The following is a 22,830-nucleotide window of genomic DNA, read 5'->3' as shown; positions in this document are numbered from 1 at the left end:
GTACCAAAAATGACAACAAAATTGTGATGATTTAATAATTTCACTATTTCGTAGTATTGAACAGGTGGAAAACCCTACCTTTGTCTTTGATTGGTCCTGAGAGTCGGAATACCAGTTGCTATGGAATGGGAGTGGGCATCTCGGTCATATTCTGAGTCATGGCCTTCCTTGTGCTCAGGTGGCTAGGGCTATACAATCCACCGGTGGTCCCTAACTCGTTACAGAAGAGATCCTCACTTGGACTATGTGTAAGTAGGGTAGCATCCTGCTTCATGAATTTACCGAGCTCAGAACATTTTAAGCAAGCCTCGGACCTATGGGAGTAACGGAGTCCCACTCCCATTTGACAGGCAAGGGACTCCTTGGAAACAACTTGGCGAACGAAATGGAATTCGGTGGGGAGCTATCAATATTAATGGGGCTTATGGAAGAAAGAAAGTAAACTGGCTGAGTCAGCAAAGAGGATCCATCTGGATGTGCTTAGGAGTAAGTGATATTCGGGTAATGGGAGATAACGAGGAAGAGATAGAAGTTTATAAAGTTTACTTGACGGGTGTCAGAAAGGGAAGGGCAGAGTATGGAGTAGGGCTGTTCATCAGGAATACTATTGCACACAACATAGTTTCTATTAGTCACATAAACGAGTGAATGATGTGGGTAAATTTGGCAGTAGGAGGAATTAGGACGAGAATTATCTCAGTGTATTCACCATGTTAGGGTGCAGATGAGGATGAAATTGACAAGTTTAATGAAGCATTGAGTGACATCGTAGTCAGGGTCAACAGCAAGGATAGGATAGTGCTAATGGGCAATTTCAATGCGAGAATTGGAAACAGAACTGAAGGATACGAAAGGGTGATTGGTAAATGTGGGGAAAATAAGGAAGCTAATAGGAATGGAATCGTCCGCTGGACTTATGTGCTGGTATGTGTTTAGCAGTTACGAATACATTCTTCAAGCGTAAGGCTATTCACCACTACACATGGGAAGGTAGGGGTACCAGATCCATAATAGACTATATCTTAACCGACTTCAAATTCAGGAAATCTGTTAGTGATAACTGTCTGCAAACGAATAAGGGTAGAACATCTTCAGGACGAGGAAATTAGACAGAAGTACATGTTTATGATTAGTGAGAAGTTCCAAACATTGGACAGAAAGCAGGTTCAGGATACTGTATAGAAACAGAATGGGTGGCATACAGGGATGCTGTAGTAGCAAACAGCAAGGGAATACCTGGGAAAAACTGTGTGTAGAGATGGGAAAAAGCAAACATTTTGGTGGAATGATGAAGTGAGAGCTGCTTGTAAATGTAAAAAGAAGGCTTATCAGAAATGGCTCCAAACAAGGGCTGATGCAGACAAAGAATTATACATAGATGAAACAAACAGAGCAAAACAAACAGTTGTTGAATCCAAAAAGAAGTCGTGGGAAGATTTTGGTAATATCCTGGAAAGGCTAGGACAAGCAGCAGGGAAACCTTTCTGGACAGTAATAAAGAATCTTAGGAAGGGAGGGAAAAAGGAAATGAACATTGATTTGGGTAATTCAGGTGAACTCGTAATAGATCCCAGGGAATCACTGGAGAGGTGGAGGGAATATTTTGAAAATCTTCTCAACGCAAAAGGAAATATTCCAAGTGGTGTCGCGAACAACGCAGCTCATAGTGAGGAGGAAAATGATGTTGGGGAAATTATGCTTGAGGAAGTGGAAAGGATGGTAAATAAGCTTCATTGTCATAAAGCAGCAGGAATAGATGAAATTAGACCTGAAATGGTGAGGTATAGTGGGAAGGCAGGGATGAACTGGCTTCATAGAATAATAAGATTAGCATGAAGGGTTGGTAAGGTACCTTCAGATTAGACAAAAGCAGTAATTACACCTATCTATAAGCAAGGGAACAGGAAGGATTGCAACAACTATCACGGTATCTCATTGATTAGTATACCAAGCAAAGTATTCACTGGCATCTTGGAAGGGAGGGTCCAATCAGTCGTTGAGAGGAAGTTGGATGAAAACCAGTGTGGTTTCAGACCACAGAGAGGCTGTCAGGATCAGATTTTCAGTATGCGCCAGGTAATTGAAAAATGCTACGAGAGGAATAGGCACTTGTGTTTATGTTTCGTAGATCTAGAGAAAGCATATGACAGGGTACTGAGGGAAAAGATGTTCACTATACAGGGGGACTATGGAATTAAAGGTAGATTATTAACATCAATCAAAGGCATTTATGTTGACAATTGGGCTGCAGTGAGAATTGATGGTAGAATGAGTTCTTGGTTCAGGGTACTTACAGGGGTTAGACAAGGCTGTAATCTTTCACCTTTGCTGTTGGCAGTTTACATGGATCATCTGTTGAAAGGTATAAAATGGCAGGGAGGGATTCAGTAAGGTGGAAAATTAGTAAGCAGTTTAGCCTATTCTGACAACTTGGTCTTAATGGCTGATTGTGCCGAAAGCCTGCAGTTTAATGTCTTGGAACTTGAAAATGGGTGCAATGAGTATAGTATGAAAATTAGCCTTTCGAAGACTAAATTGATGTCAGTAGTTCAACAGAATCGAATGTCAGATTGGTGATACAAGGCTGGAACAGGTAGATAATTTCAAGTATTTAGGATGTGTGTTCTCCCAGGATGATATTGTAAGTGAGATTGAATCAGGGTGCAGTAAAGCTAATGCATTGAGCTCGCAGTTGCAGTCAACAGTATTCTGTAAGAAGGAAGTCAGCTCCCGGACAAAACTATCTTTGCATCGGTCTGTTTTCAGACAAACTTTGCTTTACGGGAGCGAAAGCTGTGTGGACTCGGGATATCTTATTCATAAGTTAGAACTAACAGACATGAAAGTAGCGAGAATGATTGCTGGTTCAAACAGGTAGGATCAATGGTAGGAGGTTACTCGGAATGAGGAAATAAAGGCTAAGTTAGGAATGAACTCGATGGATGAAGCTTTACGCACAAACCAGCTTCACGTGAGGTGAGTGGAGGAGGATAGGTTACCTAGGAGAATAATGGACTCTGTTATGGAGGGTAAGAGAAGTAGAGGGTGACCAAGACGACAATGGTTAGACTCAGTTTCTAACGATTTAAAGATAAGAGGTGTAGAACTAACTGAGGCCACAGCACTAGTTGCAAATAGAGGATTGTGGCGACATTTAGTAAATTCACAGTGGCTTGCAGACTGAACGCTGAAAGGCATAACGGTCTATAATGGTGCTGTATGCATGTATTTAATTATTTAAATTCAAAATTTATCCGCCTCAGGATAGAACGCGTCTTCCCAAACTTTCCGCACTTTCACTCAGTTCGGTGGGTCTACGTTGTGCTTCATATTTTCTAAGTTTGAGTGAAATCGTAATTTTTTTGTATTCAGCGTTTTAAGCAACAATATCATGTATCAGGCAGTGTGCGGAGAAGGAGAATCTGCTAACACTAACGATGCCGACAGTTGGCGCAAAAGTGTGGCTCATACCGTTCACATGCACTGAACAATATTGTCTATGCCGATGAAACTGCATTGTTTTTTTTTCTTTATGTCTAGCCCAAACAGACTTATGTTTTAAAGGAGAGAAGTGCCAGCCGGGAAATCATACAAGGGTGTGGGTCATTGTACTGTGTTGCAATATACATGGAAGCGGGAGGCTTCCTCCCCTCTTCATAAGAAACCTCGATAAGCCACAACGTTTTAAGGGTGTCGGACACTTTCCATGCAAGTACAAGGCATCTGAAATATGCAAACATTACAGTAATCCAAGAAATAAAGCATTTGCACAGCATAATTTGTCCTTGTCTTTGAATCGTGTTTTTTTTCTTTCGTTCCGTGAGGTTATGTTTGCCAGTGATTTATCCAAGTGCATTATTTGAGTAATGTAAATGCACTTTGTTGGATACATTTTGGAAATAGTTTATTCCATAGCATTAGAAAGGCTTAAACTGTGAATCAAGGTGATTTTATGCATTAATGGGCCTTAGAATACTTTGTGACAGGGCAAGGGTTGGCATTTCTGAATTACAAGTTGGCGGTTAATTCAAAATCACATAATTCCAAGTCCGATTGTTGCGTCCCAATGAATTTGAATCAATGGCGTTTCACTGTACTCACATATATCATGCCAGGACATGTTGAAACTGCTTCCCTTCTTTGTTCAAGCATTTCTGACACGTGCTTAGAAAATTGTTCATTACCCTCTGCAGTTGCCTCTGAGAAATGGCAGCAGTTTCTTGACAAATGTTATTTCGAAGTTCATCTGAAGTGTGTGAATTTGTTTTGTATACTTTCTCTTTCAATGCCCCCCCCCCCCCCCCCCCCCCCCGAGTCAAATATCGCAGGGGTTAAATCGGGGGACCGAGAAGGCCATATGTTATTAGTGATAACCCTCTCTTCATACACTGCAGGGATTTCCTGTAAGGAGAAGTGGGCTGTATGTGCCGTCACAGAGTCTTGCTGGAAAAACAAGGCACTTCTTTCCCTCTCAGTTAATTATAAATAAAAATGTAAAAAGGCTGCAAAATGGTTTGCACATACCTATCACTTACTTTCTTTCTCTCTTGCGAACCGGCCAAACTTAGGACCACGGCGATACCACTTCACTTCCTTCTTAACATCCTTTCTTCCTTCCTCTTTCTCCACAGTGCCTTCATTCGTTCGGAATGTTTCGCTCTTCTCTCTTCAGTCCATCTTCACCCTCTGCGCTCTTTCTTTTCTTCAACAAGAACTTTTATGTTATAAAGTCTTTTCCCGAATTGGTCTCTATCACGACATTCCTCATCTGCAATTCCTACCCTCTTGAGATCTTCTTTCATTTGCTTGGCATATCCCCCCTGGCTTTTCAAGTAGTATATTTTATTAAAAATTTGTTTATTTAATCTTACTGGATCCATTCTAATCGTGTGTCCATAGAATCGCAGCCGTCTTTTCCTTATTGTTGTTTCTAGGTCTTCTGTTCTTTTGTATATCTCCTTATTTGATCGTAATCTGTAGTTTCCCTCTACCACCCTTGGGCCGTAAATCCTCCTTAATATTCTCCTTTCAATCTTTAGTAGTTTTTCCAGGTTCGTTAGTGTTCCTATTTCCACCCCATACAGAATCACTGGTTTTACCACAGCATCATAATGTCTCAGAGTGGCATTAATGGAAATATTTTTTTGTTGAAAATGGCTTTGGTGGCAGAGCTTAGCCTTTCCAACTTAAGTCTCCTATTTTCCATGGCCTCTTTATCCATCCTGTTGCTGCTGATAATCTCTCCCAGGTATTTAAACTGCTTTGTGACCTTCACTTCGCCATATGTCTTCATTATTCTTTTCACATAATTCCTGTCCATGCTCATCATCTCTGTTTTTGTGATGGAGATTTTTAAACCTGTTTTCTCGGCTATCTCCTCTAGTTCATTTATCTGTATTATTGCTTCCTGTTCTGTCTCAGCAAAGGCCAAACACTTGGGTTCGACATGTTTATTTTTACTACCTATTATAACACCTGAGTCATAATGTTTCCACAGTGTTTTCATGACCTTATGTAGAACCATGTTAAACAGTGTTGGTGATAAGCTGTCGCCCTGTCTCAGACCTGTTTTTATCTGGAAGGGTTTGCTGATCTCTCTCTTCAAAATTTCACTTTGGATATGGTGTTTGTTAGTGTTAACCTAAGTAAGTTGAGTGTTTTTTGATCGATGCCATATTCTCTCAAAATGTCCATCAGTGTGTGTCTATCTATTGAATCGTATGCTCTCTGAAAGTCAACGAAAGAGATAAAGATGTTCTTTGGTCGCGCTTTGTAATATTTGATTATCATTTTTAGATTCAAGATTTGATTCTAACATGAGCGCCCTCTCCTGAAGCCACCCTGATACGCTCCCAACTTGTGGTCAATTTGCGGTGTCAGTCTGTTCAATAGGAGTTTAGAAAAAGTCTTATACGTGACAGATAAAAGTGGTATTCCTCGGTAGTTGTTGACATCTGTTTTCGGTCCCTTTTTGTGTAGCGGATGTATTAATGCCACTAGCCAGTCTTCTGGTATTTTTTCATCTCTCCAAATATTCTTGAACAGTTCTGTCGCTTCAGTGATAAAGGTGTCATTGGCTATCTTCCACAGTTCTGCTATTACTCCATCTTCACCAGATGCTTTGTTGTTCTTTAGCAAGTTTATTACTTCCCTTACCTCTTTCTCGTCTGGTGGTTTGGAATCTGGGTTCTGGAGTGTGTCCTTCTCAATCTCCAATTTTTCCCGTGGTGATTCATAGTTAAGGAGGTATTTAAAGTACTTTGCAAGTATCTCACAGTTATCTTTATTATTCAGAGCAAGGGTTCCGTCCGTTTTCTTGAAATGTAGGCCCGGTGCTATATAGCCTTTGATTCTATTTTTAAAGGCCCTATGGAATAATCTGGTATTGTTTTTCTTGAAGTTCTCATCCATTTCTGTGACTTTTGCCCTAAGGTGTTCTCTTCTGACTCTTCTCAGTGTTTGGCGTATTTGTTTCCTTATTTCTCGTGATTTTTCCAAATTTGTCACAGTCTTATTCTCGTTCCATGATTTCCACGCACAAATCTTTCTTTGATTGCATTTTCGCATTCTGCATTCCACCATGCATGTTTGCTTCGACGTTTTATAGATGCTAATTCAACTGCTGGCTCCTGCAGATTTTTTTGTCACTTCATTCCAATTTTTTGGCACGTGTAGCTTTTTCCTGTATTCTTCCCTCTTTTCATGGATGAGTAATTCACGGTCAATTTTTGGCACTCTATTGCCACAGGTATGTGTTTTTTGTCCGGGTATGAAATTCATCTTAATCTGTGATAAGTAATGGTCTCATGTTACATTAACCGCTTTTCTAACTTTGACGTTATGAATTTTCTGGTAATTGTTCTTGGATATCGCTACATGGTCCAGTTGAAATTCGCATAGCAAGGTGTTTGGTGATGCCCATGCTTTTTTTTTTTTTTTTTTTGTTGGGGCTTGCTTTGAAATGGGCAGACGTGAGTTTTAAGTTGTTCATGTTGCATAAGTTGATCAGTCTTTCTCCGTTGTTATTCGTCATGTTGTGTGCCAGGTATTGTCCAACTATTTAACTTTACTTCCTTTCCTGCCCCACTTGTGCATTAAAGTCCCCCAGGAGAATTTTGATGTTATTTTTTGGGATCTTGAGTATTTCATCCCCCAGTTTGTCACAAAACTCTTCATCCATATTGGGGTTCTTTTTATTATCCTCATTTATTGGTACATGAGCATTTATCAGCATGTATTTCTTATTTGCTGATTTGACCGTCATGAGCGATAGTCTTGAGTTTACACTCTTGAAGTCGCCTATAATGTTAAGAAACTTTTTGTTTATTACAAAAGCTGTTCTCAGTTGCAGGACGTTTTTCATTATCTTTTTTCCGGCCTTTCCTTTGAAGATTCTGAACCCATCTGATTCAACGGGCTCTTCGTCCATGTACCGCGTTTCCTGGACGGCCAGTATCGAGATGTCGAGTCTATGTAGCTCCGCTGTTAACTGTTTCAGTTTTCCAACCTGAATAAGGGAGTTGATGTTCCAACAGTGAAACTGCAGCATAAATGTACCCTTAGATTAGAGTCAATTTCTCCATCTTGTATATCACATTCAAAACCCACTCACAAAATCACATTCTTAATGCAGGGTCACCCGATTTAAGTTCTTGCGCTGCAGTAATTTTATACAGCTTTAATTTCAGTAACTTAGTACCCTTTCAAACAGAACCGTAGGAAATTTCCATTTACTGAGCAAGTCGTCATTTTCTAGGAGACTTTTCTAGAGCGTTACCAGTGTTACCTACAATTTCTTTGGGAGAGTACTGTATGTGGTTTATTACATTTCTTATAAAGAAAACTTCCTGTCTTATGTGATTTGTTTACTAATCTGTGAATCAGAGTCCGACCTGGAACTTGATCATCAGGAAACTTCTCTTGAAATAATCTCCTTATGGCCCTCGCACTTTCTGTACAGATGTATGAATTGTAAATGAGTACTCTTTGGGGAACAGAATACGGATATCCAACGTAAGCCACCTGAGCCATTTCACTGACTTCAATCACTGTACTAATGTCCCAAACGAAACATGTGCCACATTTACAAACATTCAACGAAGACTGAAACCTGGCACGGTAGCGTGGCCTTGAGTAAATCCGGCACTGGCCAACTCACTCACTCAGGAATTCCCGCGCACAGGATGGAGTGGTTCCGCTTTATTCTACTCACCCGGTATAATTGTACCATAGCGTATCGAAGAGGAAGTGCGACATCTTCATAAGTTACCGTGGATCGCCGCACAGATGGCACTGCCATCCACAGTGATGTCTGAGCGAGAGGATAACAGAGGCATTATCGGGACTACTACTTCAAAATCTGAATAATCAACAATATTGCCATTATAATTAACCTGTCCTTTACAATTAAAATTGAAATAATTGATAAAGAGATTCAACCTATTCAATACAAAAGAATAAGAAATGTAGTGAATTACATTCCCATTTAATAATAGGTAGAAATGGTACCGGTTTCGACCCTAGTCCAGATAATCATCAGCCGATTAAGACGAAAAACAATGCATAGGATCAGTAGAAGAGGCGATATAAAAATGAAATGGGGGTAGACACTGTAAAACTTAGAAGAAGTAAAATGCAAATCACTCAAAAGAAAACAATGCACAATTCTCTGAGCGGCAGCATAGCACACACAGCGCTAGGCAAAGTCCCACAATGTTTACGAATAGCGGAGAACGGTTAAATGAGCCAGTTTTTAAATACTGTCAGGCATAAAGTCACATCACAATCGAACACGTACGAAGATCCATAATTGTGCAGGAGTTGAAGATGAGTAGATCCATTGAAGGAACTTGCCAGCTCCCGGTGATCAGCGCGACACATTCAATATCAGGCACTGTGGTTTCAAATGCCAAAGTAAAATGGAGAATAGCTCGACGATCCAGTAATTTTCCTCGGTCGCGGGAAAGTAAGTATATAGATGTATATAATACAATTCAGTATAATTGAATAAGTAATTGTGCTCCTATAGAAATCTTAGAACAGTTGACATGAAAAAACAATTGTGAAGAGAAAAAAATATAGTAAAAAGCGCAATACCGGAACAAATGAAAACGTATATATGAATAGGTTGAATCTCTTTATCAATTATTTCAATTTTAACTGTAATATTCTTCAGTACGGAACAATGAAATATTTAACTTTAAATTAACCTGTCCTTTGTCATGAAAATGATTTCTTACACATTTAAATACATGTGGCGCGTCTGAAAATGCCCATAATTTTCTGTTGGAGTCAGCTGGATTGGAAATATAACACTTCAGATTCTTTATGTTACCAGATATTTCTAAGCATTTCCACAACTTTTTATTCGACTGACTACCATGCGATGTGAAACCAGTGATTTGGACACCTACTTGCTCTAATTGTATGATGACTTGAATGAGAATGCAATTATATCACCAGGGGTGGCGTTCCGGTTAGCATATATCGCTATGGGTTGTATCCAGTTATGTAGAAAAGGAACAAACATAAAAACTAGAGCATGATTTGCCAACTGACCCTTGCTTTTATCTTCAGTTAATATCCCCAAATCACCAAAACCATTCACTTGCAACAAATCCGAGTTAAAGCGAATTTCTTCTCGTAACTTCACCTCGTCAAATATCAACATCCCTAAGCGTTCATGTTCCTCCTTTCCATTAAAAAAATCTGCTATGGCAGCGGTAGCATGCTCATTTATGCCGTACGAACATTTTAGGCCCTTCACCAAATTTCTCGAGTGGGATTCAGAAGGCAAAGGCAGCAAGTCATGATTTAAACAGTGCTGATAACCCTTGGGAGACTTTATTTTTAAAAGAAGTGCATCAAGAAGAAATTCATCACTATATCTCATTCCTTTTTTACTTTTCGCTTGACATTTCTTTGCAAGCATTCTTCATGCGTGCATTCTTAATTCATCAATACGGACAGTGAAGCTGATAGATTATAGTGACATTTCTTTAACATTGTATCGACTATAATTTTCTGTCTTTTGCTGAGAGAACCGAATTGTTTTGACTCAGTGAAATTTCTCTTTGATTTTATATCAGAAATGTCTTTTTTCAAGCAAATGTATCTTAGCTTTAGCGACATTGAGTTGATTTTGCGTTCTAATGAAATTACGTTTCTGATTCTTCAATCTCCTCTTTAATAGCGCAAATTGTTTTCCTAGCATCTGCGACATTAGAGCTATCTTCAACTACTGAGCATACAGGTTGATCACTATCACTGATATTTACGATCTGTTCAGAGCTTTTATTAGAGAAATCTCTTCGTGTGGATTGCCTATTCGTGGGGGAGTTGCGTTTCTTAACTGCCTTAGAAATATACTTGGGTAGATTAGGAAATATGTGAGGAAATGCTTCTGGTTTTAATTTCCAGCGCTGTCTTGGTATCTCTACTCTTTCACCATTCACCGTAAACGAGTCTACTAGAAAGTCATCGCAAAAATGAATGTCACAAACGAAACAGCTATGAGTTAATTTTCGGTCTTTTCTATGGATAGCCTTCTCCCGTTTCAGTTAAACACCACTCTCTTTAGGGGGCCTAAAGAAATGCCTACCTGAAGACGATCGGTCGTATCCAGATCTGCAGCCGGGCACAAAACACAAGGGGAAGATGTGATAGTTTCCTCCCGCACTGATATACGTTGCCTTATAGCACAATAGCGACAAAGACCGAAGTATTTAAAACATAACACTTCTCACACTACTCAATAATGCACTAATAATGCAAACTGTCGAAACATCTCTGACAGCGACAATAATGAGCAATAAAAATTACTACATCTGAAGGCAAATATAACGCGGGCTAATGGCCAAGGGTCTCTGTTGACATCGCAATCGCCTGTGCTGCCACCAAGCGGGTGTCCTACCAACCTCTTGAGCTCTCTTACGGGCGAACGGAGAAGATGTCGCACTTCCTCTTCGATACGCTATGACGATACTGAGAGGAGAATGACCTGAGTGCTATTTCTGAGAATCTGTGTTTGGGCAGAGAGAGGGTGTTCTAACAATAGTTGACAATTGATTTTGAGGCTGAGAGATAGGCTGACGATGCCCACAACAAGGGCGAAACATGTCCCAATTTAAGTGTCATGCTTAAGTTATGAACATTCTCACGAATGTATTGTATTGAATAAGTTGACCACTTCAGTAAACTTAATTGTTTCAAACTTTGAAGTTCATTACATGAATAGTTTCCTTGCTGCTTTTCCCCACTGTGATATAGATGTTGATTCCCATAGGGAACCTGACATATTTGTCCTGAATGCCACGAACCTACTACGCTGGCGTAGCAGGGGGAGAGGTGATACTCCCACGTGGCGCGTCCCAGGTGGCGGATAGGGGGGTCCTAACTGGCTTGCCGGTGGACTTGAGGGAAATAAAATACCTCTCCCAGACCAAACACACTACCCCCTGCGGGTGGGGGACGCACATGTAGAATACACCCGCGGTATCCCCTGCCTGTCGTAAGAGGCGGCTACAAGGGGCGACCAAGGGATGATTGAATTAGAACTCTTGATTCGTACCATCATGCGGGGAACACCATGGGTTGCATGTACTTGCGAGTAGTATCACTAAATTGGTACGAAATAGGTTTGTGATAGTTGCAGTAAAAAGCCTGGCCTGGTGGATTCCAGTACTCGTGCGTTGTACCCATGTGAACAACACCGCGGGTCTGGGTGTAGCCTGTGAGTTGTACCGCTATATGAGCGGCACCGTGGGTCAGCGTTGCCTGTGATTGGTACCCACTATGTGAGGAACACCACGGGAATACCGGCGCCCGTGACTAGTACACCTAGGTGAGGAACCTTACCGGCTTGCGTTGGCTATGAGTGGTGCCATTGTGTGAGAAACACCATAGGTCTGCGTTCCCTGTACGAATTGCAATACTTGTGAGTAGTACCATCTTGTGTGGACCACCGTGAGTCTTCGCTACTTTAGATCAGTACCCCAAAATGACACATACCATGGTTCTACTTTACTCGCGACATGTACCATTCTGTGGGGCCTTAGACGTGAATTTAGCACCCATTCAGACATCAAGCATCATTGTGCTTTATAAAGGGTCCCTTGGTCAGTAATACTCTGATTAACTACCTTCTTTTTTAGTCTGGTCCACTGTTTTTGTTTGTTTGTTTGTGGTTTTTTTTGTAGGGTTCATGTCCATCCATTCATTCTTCATGACAATTTTTGTTTTATTTTGGTCAGTGGATGAATTTGAATTTTTTTGTTATTTCATTTCGTACCATTAGGAGCCGATGACCTCGATGTTAGGCCCATTTAAACAACAAGCATCGTCATTGTCCTGAATGAGTCAGTTCATAATTCCATATAAATGGTCTGTTATTGGAAATTATAAATTTTCCAGCCAAGAATGAGTTGGAGAATTCATGATTTCTAATAACAGACCAATTATATTGGAGAGGTCCACCCTTAGTCTGCTGGAGAAATTTGGACAGATAAAAAACATCTTAGCAATAATTATGCAGACATCAACAAACAAAATCCAAAATAAAGTTTCTCAGAGAAATCTCTACATACATACATACATACATACATACATACATACATACATACATACATGCATTATCATTATAGACCGTTATGCCTTTCAGCATGCAGTCTGCAAGCCTCTGTGAATTTACTAAACGTCACCACAATCCTCGATTTGCAACTAGTGTTGTGCCCTCATTTAGTTCTATACCTCTTATCCTTAAATCGTTAGAAACCGAGTCTAACCATCGTCGTCTTGGTCTACCTCTACATCTCTTACCCTCCATAACAGAGTCCATTATTCTCCTAGGTAACCTATCCTTCTCCATTCGCCTCGCGTGACCCCAACACCGAAGCCGGTTTATGCGTACAGCTTCATCCATCGAGTTCATTCCTAAATTAGCCTTTTTCTCCTCATTCCGAGTACCCTCCTGCCATTGTTCCCACCTGTTTTTACCAGCAATCATTCTTGCTACTTTCATGTCTGTTACTTCTAACGTATGAATATCCTGAGTCCACCCAGCTTTCGCTCCCGTAAAGCAAAGTTGGTCTGAAAACAGACCGATGTAAAGATAGCTTCGTCTGGGAGCTGACTTCCTTCTTACAGAATACTGCTGATCGCAACTGCGAGCTCACTGTATTAGCTTTACGACACCTTGATTCAATCTCACTTACTATATTACCAACCTGGGAGAACACGCAACCTAAATACTTGAAATTATCGACCTGTTCTAGCTTTGTATCGCCAATCTGACATTCAATTCTGTTGAATTTCTTACTTACTGACATCAATTTAGTCTTCGAGAGGCTAATTTTCATACCATACTCATGCACCTCTTTTCAAGTCCCAAGATATTAGACTGCAGGCTTTCGGCACAATCTTCCATTGAGATCAAGTTGTCAGAATAGGCTAAACTGCTTACTAATTTTCCACCTTACTGAATCCCTCCCTGCCATTTTATACCTTTCAACAGATGATCCATGTAAACTGCCAACAGCAAAGGTGAAAGATTGCAGCCTTGTCTAACCCCTGTAAGTACCCTGAACCAAGAACTCATTCTACCATCAATTCTCACTGCAGCCCAATTGTCAACATAAATGCCTTTGATTGATGTTAATAATCTACCTTTAATTCCATAGTCCCCCTGTATAGTGAACATCTTTTCCCTCAGTACCCTGTCATATGCTTTCTCTAGATCTACGAAACATAAACACAAGTGCCTATTCCTCTCGTAGCATTTTTCAATTACCTGGCGCATACTGAAAATCTGATCCTGACAGCCTCTCTGTGGTCTGAAACCACACTGGTTTTCATCCAACTTCCTCTCAACGACTGATTGGACCCTCCCTTCCAAGATGCCAGTGAATACTTTGCTTGGTATACTAATCAATGAGATACCTCGATAGTTGTTACAATCTTTCCTGTTCCCTTGCTTATAGATAGGTGCTACTGCTTTTGTCCAATCTGAAGGTACCTCACCAACCCTCCATGCTAATTTTATTACTCTATGAAGCCATTTCATCCCTGCCTTCCTACTATACTTCACCATTTCAGGTCTAATTTCATCTATTCCTGCTGCTTTATGATAATGGAGTTTATTTACCATCCTTTCCACTTCCTCAAGCATAATTTCCCCAACATCATTTTCCTCTTCCCCATGAGCTTGGCTGTTCGCAACACCACCAGGATGATTTCCTTTTACATTGAGAAGATGTTCAAAATATTCCCTCCACCTCTCCAGTGATTCCCTGAGATCTATTATGAGTTCACCTGAATTACTCAAAACACTGTTCATTTCCTTTTTCCCTCCCTTCCTAAGATTCTTTATTATTGTCCAGAAAGGTTTCCCTGCTGCTTGGCCTAGCCTTTCCAGGTTATTACCAAAATCTTCCCACGACTTCTTTCTGGATTCAGCAACTATTTGTTTCGCTCTGTTTCTTTCATCTACGTACCAATCCCTGTCTGCCTCGGCCCTTGTTTGGAGCCATTTCTGATAAGCCTTCTTTATACGTTTACAAGCTGCTCTCACTTAATCATTCCACCAAGATGTTCACCTTTTCCCATCTTTACACACAGTTTTTCCTAGGCATTCCCTTGCTGTTTGTACTACAGCATCCCTATATGCCACCCATTCACTTTTTATATCCTGAACCTGCTGACTGTCCACTGTTCAAAATTTATCTCTAATCATATTCATGTACTTCTGTCTAATTTCCTCGTTCTGGAGATTTTCTACCCGTATTCGTTTGCAGACAGATTTCACTTTCTCTACCCTAGGTCTAGAGATACTTAGTTCACTACAGATCAGAAAACTTGTACATTCCTAACAGATTTCCTGAATTCAAAGTCGGCTAAGATATAGTCTGTTATGGATCTGGTACCTCTAGCCTCCCATGTGTAGCGGTGAATAGCCTTATGCTTGAAGAATGTATTCGTAACTGCTCAAAACCTTTTGAAATCAAAACCGGGGTCTTTCTCCAATACCTTTTAACTGTGTTTTAAAGAAAGTGATCAAAGAATGGAAAATCAAACTCTAGGAAAAAAGACATCCAGAAAATCGGAAATGGATACACAAACTCTGACATTAAATTGTAGTCTTTGCAGATGCTTCAGCTATCGGCCAAAGCGACAACAGAGGAAGAAGGGATACAAATTTCTTTTGACAAGCTAATTTATGACAAACATACAAGATGCTCCAAATGGGAAAATTAAGAAAGTTAACAAACTTAAGTACCTTGGAGAAAATAATTCAGGCTAGTGTTCTTGATAAAGAAGCAAACAAAACAAGATCACAAAAAATGGAACAAGCCTATCGATTAACTAACGATATTTACAACACAAAATCAATGTCGGTAAAAGTAAAAGTGCAGCATTACAACACCATCATAAAACCTGAGTGCCTGTATGCAGCTGAATGTTTGGTCGTAAACAAAAAAAGGAGAAATTAATGAATTAGAAAAGAAGGAAAGGAAAATAGAAAAATTCTGTGGTCCAAAGAAAAGTGAAAATGGAGGAAAAGAAGCAATAAAGAATTTTATTTGAAGAATGAAAAGCTTTCAGACAATATAAGAAAATAGAAGATTACTTTAACAATTTGGTCTGGATGAATCCAGAGAGGCTAACAAAGAGAATTTGATCATTTCGATCCATGGAGACAAATCCGATGGTTCATCGAAGTTATACAGAATATTATGGCTAAGCTGGGTATCGCAAGGAATGAAATAATATTAGATACAGCCATTTTCAGTGAAAGGATTAAGGTTTTTTGGTGATTCCAAGAGAAAGAGAAGAAGCAAAGGAAATCTGTCTGGATAGAGAAAAGAAGGGGGAACATAGTGTAAGAATGAAGAAATATTGGAAAGACAGGCAGGCAAGAAGAGGAGGAAAATCATGAAGTTACTTCACGTGGTCTGCAGATGACCAATATTGAAGAAAGAAGAAAAATATATATTGATTTTTTTTTTATTCTGCCTTATTTCAATTTCTGAAAGTGGTTTAAATTTTCCTAACGCCATGAGATCTTGATCCATCCATCCGTCCTGAGTGAAATAAGTGGGATATTTTCTATGACACTTGCATAAATGTTATTTAAACATTATTATTTTAGTCATTTATATTTATTCTCCTCTAATTATTTTCTATAAATATGAAAACCATTTCTGTCCGATACAAGTTTGAAGCTTGGCAAAAAAGATTCAGAAAAACTTTCATCCATTGGTTGGGATTCAAACTATAATCCATTGAATGAGAGGTTAGGAACAGTGTCAGAAGATCTATTACAGTAAGCCTGAACAAGTATTCATTCAGTACAGATAGAACATTTTGCATTTATCATATTATGAGCTCTTTCTTTTTTTTTCCTAAATCAGAGACACAGCCTTTATTCCCAGTCCTTCATAATCTATTACAGCTCTCATGGGAAAGTGACCGGATGTTACAAAGTAAGTTGAAGATGTTTTATGTGCAGGTCTGTCTCGCCTGACCCCTAGCCCTCCCATCGACGCTCAGCCTGTCATGTACTGTGAGCCTGCGTTTTGGTGCTCCATTAGCTACTACGAACTTAACACCCGTGTTGGCGAGACCTTCCATGCCTCACAACCCTCCATCACTGTTGATGGTTTTACAGGTAAGTTAATATGTGAAGTAGGGATATGTGTATATATATATTTATTTTTGAAATCATGCTAAATGTTTTTTTATTTGCTAAGAAGATGACTTAAGAGCTATATCATCATCATCATCATCATCATCATATGCAGTTTCCAGCTGTTGGTCAGGTCTGCTTGGAATATAAGCCTCTCCATCTCCTCCTGTCTTCCCACCATTTCTCCCTCATCACTCTTGCCCAGGCCTCTCATCTTCTCTCCACACACTCTTCCACTCCTTTTATTCACCCGTCTCTTGGTCTTCCTCTCGGTCATTTTCCCATTATCTCCATTTCATGCATCCTCCTGGGTATCCTTTCCTCTGTCATTCTCTTCATATGTCCATACCATCTAAGTCTAGATGCCTCTATCCTGTTCTGTAGTGGCTCTCCTTTTACTATACCTCTAACCTTCTTGTTTCTCATCTTATCCATTCTTGTCACTCCTGTCCTGCTTCTCAGAAATTTAATTTCACTTGCCTGTATCCCAGTTACAGCTCTTGCCTCATTACCCTAGTTTCTGCTGCATACATCAAGATAGGTACATAGTACGTCCTTTATATCATTCTTTTGCTTCTCTGAGGGACATCCTTGCTCCAAACCAGGCTTCTGGCACTTTTCAGGAATGCTCCTACTTGTCTTCCACGCTCTGTTATTTCATTATTTCTACCACTTTCCTTTATCATACATGCCTGGTACTTGAAACTCTCTACCTCCCTAAGCTGTTCCCCTCCAAGCATTATCCTTCTCGTAGGTCTCTCCTTTCTAGTTGTGATTGTTATCTTTTTTCAGATTGACATTAAATTTAATTCCATTTTGTGTCACCATCCCTTCCCATGCATCTGTTCCTGGATATCTTCTTCCTTTTCTTCCCAAACTAACAAGTCATCTGCAAACATCATCACTTTCATTTTTCCTTCCCCAATTTTCCTTACCACTTTTGTCATTAGCTCGTCCATTACTACAATGAAGACTGAGCTCGGTAGCAGCAGTCGCTTAAGTGAGGCCATTATCCAGTATTCGGGAGAAAATGGGTTCGAACTCCTCTGTCAGCAGCCTGGAAGATGGTTTTCTGTGGTTTCCCATTTTCACACCAGGCAAATGTTGGGGCTGTACCTTAATTAAGGCCACAGGCACATCCTTCCCACTCCTAGCCCTTTCCTGTCCCATAAGACCTATCCGTGTCAGTGCGACATAAAGCAATTTGTAAAAAAAAATAAAAATAAATAAATAAATAAATAAAAAAAATTACAATGACGAGCAAAGGTCACAGAGCACTTCCACTTTTTTGCTCAAACCAGTCTGTTCTTTCTGTTGTCTGCTTCTCAACACATTTATCTGTAAGGCTTCCCATACCTTGTTTCCGCACACATGATCGTATGCTTTCTCAAAGTCCAAGAAGGCCATCAGTAGTTATTTACCCCACTCATAATGATGCTCTTGTAACTGCCTTACTGTGAATATAAGTTCTACTGTGGACCTTCCTGATCTGAAGCCATACTGCTCTTCTCTTAACTTCTCTTCCACCCTCTTTCTGATTCTTTTCTCCAGAATCTTCTCAAACACCTTTTGCACAGTGACATATCAATGTGACTCCTCTATAGTTCTTAAAATATTTCCTATCCCCCTTCTTGAAGATTATCCCCTTCTTCCAGTCTTGAGGCTTTTTCCTCTCCTTCCATACTACTTTCAACAGATGATAAATCCACTGTTTCCCTACCTCTCCTGCTGTCTTCATCATCTCAATAATCACTTCATCTAAACCTGGGGCTTTCCCTCCTTTCGTATTGTCCAATTGCTATCTTCTTCCATCATGTTTGTCCACATTTCCATCCATTTTTTCTTCCCCTCTGTTGTATGTAAATACTAATTACTAGTGTATGATGAATACAGTATGTAATACTGCCATATCAAGTTCATAACTAAAGTTCCATATCGAAGTTCGGGAGCCAGAGAAGAGCTTCACTTCAAACACATTGTAAGTCCTCTATAGAGCCTATGTAAGCACGTAAAGGACACTCAAATGTAATGTGATCCATTGTCTGCTTCTCTTCTCTGCGGTCACATTGTTGGGAAGTCTTCCATCCCTATTTGAACAGGATGATTCCACATCTATCTTGGCCAGTTCTAACTCTAGTATCCTTCACTGCCGCCTAGGAAGTAGAAATCCATCTGGGCACTCGCAGGGATTCTTAATTATGTGATGGGCTAACGAGGATTGCTGTTGCCACTGTCCTTTCTAGGTGTCTGATACATTGATAGAGCATCCTGCAGATTAATTGCAGAACATCAAGAAGGGTGTTAGGATCACAGTCCTTTAGCTGGAGAAGTTGGTATATCAGAATGGATAGGGAGGTGACTGTGATCTTTTTAGGGATGGAGGTGGTATGTGACTAAGGGTGGAAAGCCAGTACAGTAGAACCTCGATAATTCGAAATCGGTTAATTCAAAATCCCGCCTAATTCGAAGAAGCTCTCGTTAAATTGTTTAATTCGAAATGCGGATAATTCATAATTCGAAGTACAATGTCGGCCCCAATACCGAAATTCAGATTTTTAATTCGAAACTGCCTTTACATTTTAAAACAGTAGTATGTTACAGAGTAATTTCAACTCGAAATTTATCCGCGTCATAATAGAACGCGTGTTCCGGAACGTGGAGGGGTAGCTTACCACACTTACACTCACTTCGGTGGATCTACAGTGTGCTTCATGATTGCAAAGTTGAATGAAATCTGAATTCTTTTGTATTCAACCTTTTAAGGAACGCCGTAATATCACACAACAGGCAGTGTGCGGAAAAACAGAATCCGCGAACACTGGCGATGCCGACAGTTGACGAAAAAACGTGGCTCATATAATACATTCATAGGCACCGAACAATATTGTCATTGCCGATGAAACTGCATTGCTTTATTTTAATGCGAGCCCAAACAGTCTTGTGGTTTTAAAGGAGAAAATGCCAGTTGGGGAATCGTACACGGGTGGAGGATGGGGGTCATTGTAGTGCGTTGCAATGCACATGGTAACGAGAAACTTTATCCCCTCGTCATAGGAAAGTTCGATAAGCCACAATGCTTAAGGACATCGGGCACTTTCCGTGCCACTACAGAGCATCTAAAAATGCAAACAGTACAGAAAATAATGCATTTGCACAGGGGAACCAGCATAATTGTGTTATGTTATTAGGTTATTAGGTTATGTTTGTCAGTGATTTATCCAAGTGCATTATTTGAACATGGTAAATGCACCTTGTTAGATACATTTTACAATGGCGAAAAATGCGAGTATCCTCCTATTCAATACATCATATATTCCGTCATTAGACGGAGCAAACAAATTCAGACATGTTTCGGCTTGCTTGAGCCATCTTCAGTGAAAAAAATTAGGGGGGTTGGAATAATTTACATAATATGAGTTGAAAAAATGCTAAAAAACATAATGAAAGAGCAAATGAAAAAACAAACAAAAGAGAGCCTAGACGGAAACAAAATTAGCACAAATATACAATATTTACATCAATATGCAGAGCAAAAAACAACTTATTGCAACAAAATTCAGTGAAACAGGTGTTAATTTGAAATAATAATTGATACTAAAAACTGCGTTAACCTAAGAAACAAGGGAATGAGAAAACAAATGATGCAGATGGAAATGAATAATAGTAGCACATGGTGAGGTTGTGGACCTCATAGTTTACAAATTATTGGTTTATAAAAATCACAAAACAGTTTGAAATCGCTGTCAAAATCATCCTAGTGGAAACCCATCACATCAAATTGGTCAGGAGGAGAGCGGGAGCAAACATTTTTGAGAGAAACCAAGCCTGAATTAACCTGCAGGCGAAAAGCCTGTGACAAGAAGAAAAAAACGCCATGAAATTTAAGGCTTTAGAAATAGCAGCATTCTCAATATCTTCTCAATCTGGCGGTCCCTTTCTTCATTATTGTTTCATAATGTTGGCTGGTGTTTTGCCTTATTATAGAGGGGTCGGAATATGAGAAGCTGTGTTAGGTAGAAGACAGATGCATAGTAAATTGTAGTAATCTAGTGGAAACCGTCAATGAAGTTCTAATCTGTAATGGAAAAAAATGAGGTTGTATGAGAAACATGGGTTGATAAGTAAAAAGTGTGGAATGGTTGTGAAGAAAGTTTAAACTTACGGTGTGCAGTAGGTGGCTGTCCTCTCTAGTGGCCTGGCTTTCTCAAAGTAATGGTCTCGTTTGCGTGATCGAGTCTATTGTTGGTTCGGCTGTGTTTGCTAGGATGGAAGGAGCGGAGGGGGAAGGGGAGGTGCAGGGCTGGTTTGAGGAAGGGAGGGGTGTTGAGTTGGAGAGATGGAGGTGGGTTTGTTTGGCAAATATAAGGAATGAATGTTTCAAGAGGATGTTAGTTTACTCGCTGACTTCTAAAGCTCGAATGGTGTGGCCTTCTCAAAGTGATGGTCTCGGTCGCGTGATCGAGTCTATTGTTGGTTTGGCTGTGTTTGCTAGGTTGGAAGGAGCAGAGGGGAAGGGTTTGTGTGAGGAGGGGGGGGGGGGGGAGTGGTGGTGAGTCGGGGAGATGGAGGTGGGGTTTGTTTGTGTTATGGAAATTCTGACAAATGTATGGAATGAATGTTTCAAGTAGAATGTTCTTTTTCTCGCTAACTTCATTTAAATTGTGAGTGGGGTTCATAAACTGATCTAAATCGATGTGGATGCTCTCGAGAATGTTGAGCAAGGTGCCTTTTTGCTCATAATGCAAGATCTTCAGGTCTTTATCTATTGAAGTGTATTCGTGGCTGGATGCTTTATGGTGTTCGCTCATAGCTGAAAAACGATTATATTTGAGAGCGTTGCGATGTTCGGCGTATCTTATGACAAAATTGCGGCCTGTTTGACCTATGTAGCTGGAATTACAGGATTGGCACTTTAATTTGTAAACTCCGGAGTTCAAATATTTGTTGTTGATGTTGCTATTGTTATTGTTGACAGTGTATGGATTGAAAATGAGTTTGGAGTTGGTGTGGGAGGTTCTGTAAGCTATTTTGATGCTGTGTTTCTTGAAAATATTAGAAATTTGGTAAATGCTACTATTATTGAAAGTGAATGTGGAAAATTTTTTTTTGGAGCGGAATCTTTTACTAGGGTAGTCTTGGGTCTGCTTTTGTATCTATTGATGATTCTGCTGATGAAGGTTCTATTGAAACCATTGTGTTCTGCAATGTTGTAGATGGTATTAATTTCTTTTTTGTAATTCTTGCGAGATAAAGGGATAGTTAATGCTCTGAGGACCATGCTATTGTAAGCTGCTTTTTTATGTATGTCTGGGTGCAAAGTAAATTCCAGAATTCGAATAAATTCATCTATTTCGCCTATAAATTGTTAGATATAATTGTTAGATACATTTCGGAAATAGTTTTTTCCATGGCATTTGGAAGGTTTAAACTGTGAATCGAACTGCTTGCATGTATTAATGGGTCTTAGAATACTTTGTGAAGCGGCAAGTGTTTACATTTCTGAAGTACGAGAGAAGTGCCATGGCGGGAAAACGTACAAGAATAGAGTCATAGGAAAGTTCGATTTTAAGGGCATCGGGTACTTTCTGTGTAAATACAAGGCATCTAAAATGTATACAGTATAGTAATCCAATGAATAAAGCACTTGCACTTGGGAGCCAGCATAGATTTCTCCTCGTCTTTGAATCGTGCTTTCTTTTCTTTCTTTCGTTGCGTAAGGTTATGTTTGCCAGTGAGATATCCAAGTGCATTATTTGAATAATGTAAATGCATCTTCTTGGATACATTTTGGAAATGGTTCTTTTTTCATGGCATTTGAAAGGTATAAACTGTGTATCAAGATTAACTGCATGCAGTAACAGGCCTTAGAATATTTTGTAACGCGGCAAGGGTTGGTACTTCTGAATTGCAAATTGGCGGTTAATTCGAGGTCCGATTTTTGAGTCCCAACGACTTCGAATAAACAAGGTTTTACTGTAAGTGTTCATTGGTCGAATGGACCCTGTAATGTGTATGTACTATGGTGATTTGTCCAAACAAAATCAGATGCTCATTGATGTAGACATTACCATGTATACATGAATACTCCATACCTTTTTTTTTTAATTTAAGGAAGAAAAACTAGGCCGCATGCATTATTTGAAATAAGG

At 39.8% G+C, this 22,830-nt stretch overlaps 1 protein-coding gene across 6 annotated transcripts in view; it reads left to right on the top strand.

Annotated features, from left to right (window-relative positions):
• Smox (Smad on X) overlaps window positions 1–22,830 on the top strand; it is a 273,080-nt gene that overhangs the window by 141,744 nt on the left and 108,506 nt on the right. For 3 of the 6 annotated variants that reach the window (XM_067147626.2, XM_067147629.2, XM_067147623.2), the window contains one exon: window positions 16,490–16,663. The exons of 1 other annotated variant lie outside the window; for it this stretch is intronic. In XM_067147626.2, the coding sequence (XP_067003727.1) occupies window positions 16,490–16,663 (174 nt within the window). The remainder of the gene's footprint in view (window positions 1–16,489; window positions 16,664–22,830) is intronic. 2 more of the 6 variants (XM_067147627.2, XM_067147624.2) reach the window with 1 other exon arrangement.

The sequence above is a fragment of the Anabrus simplex genome, chromosome 5, assembly GCF_040414725.1.
Source record: "Anabrus simplex isolate iqAnaSimp1 chromosome 5, ASM4041472v1, whole genome shotgun sequence".
NCBI lineage: Eukaryota > Metazoa > Arthropoda > Insecta > Orthoptera > Tettigoniidae > Anabrus > Anabrus simplex.
This window is presented reverse-complemented; position numbering and strand designations above follow the sequence as displayed.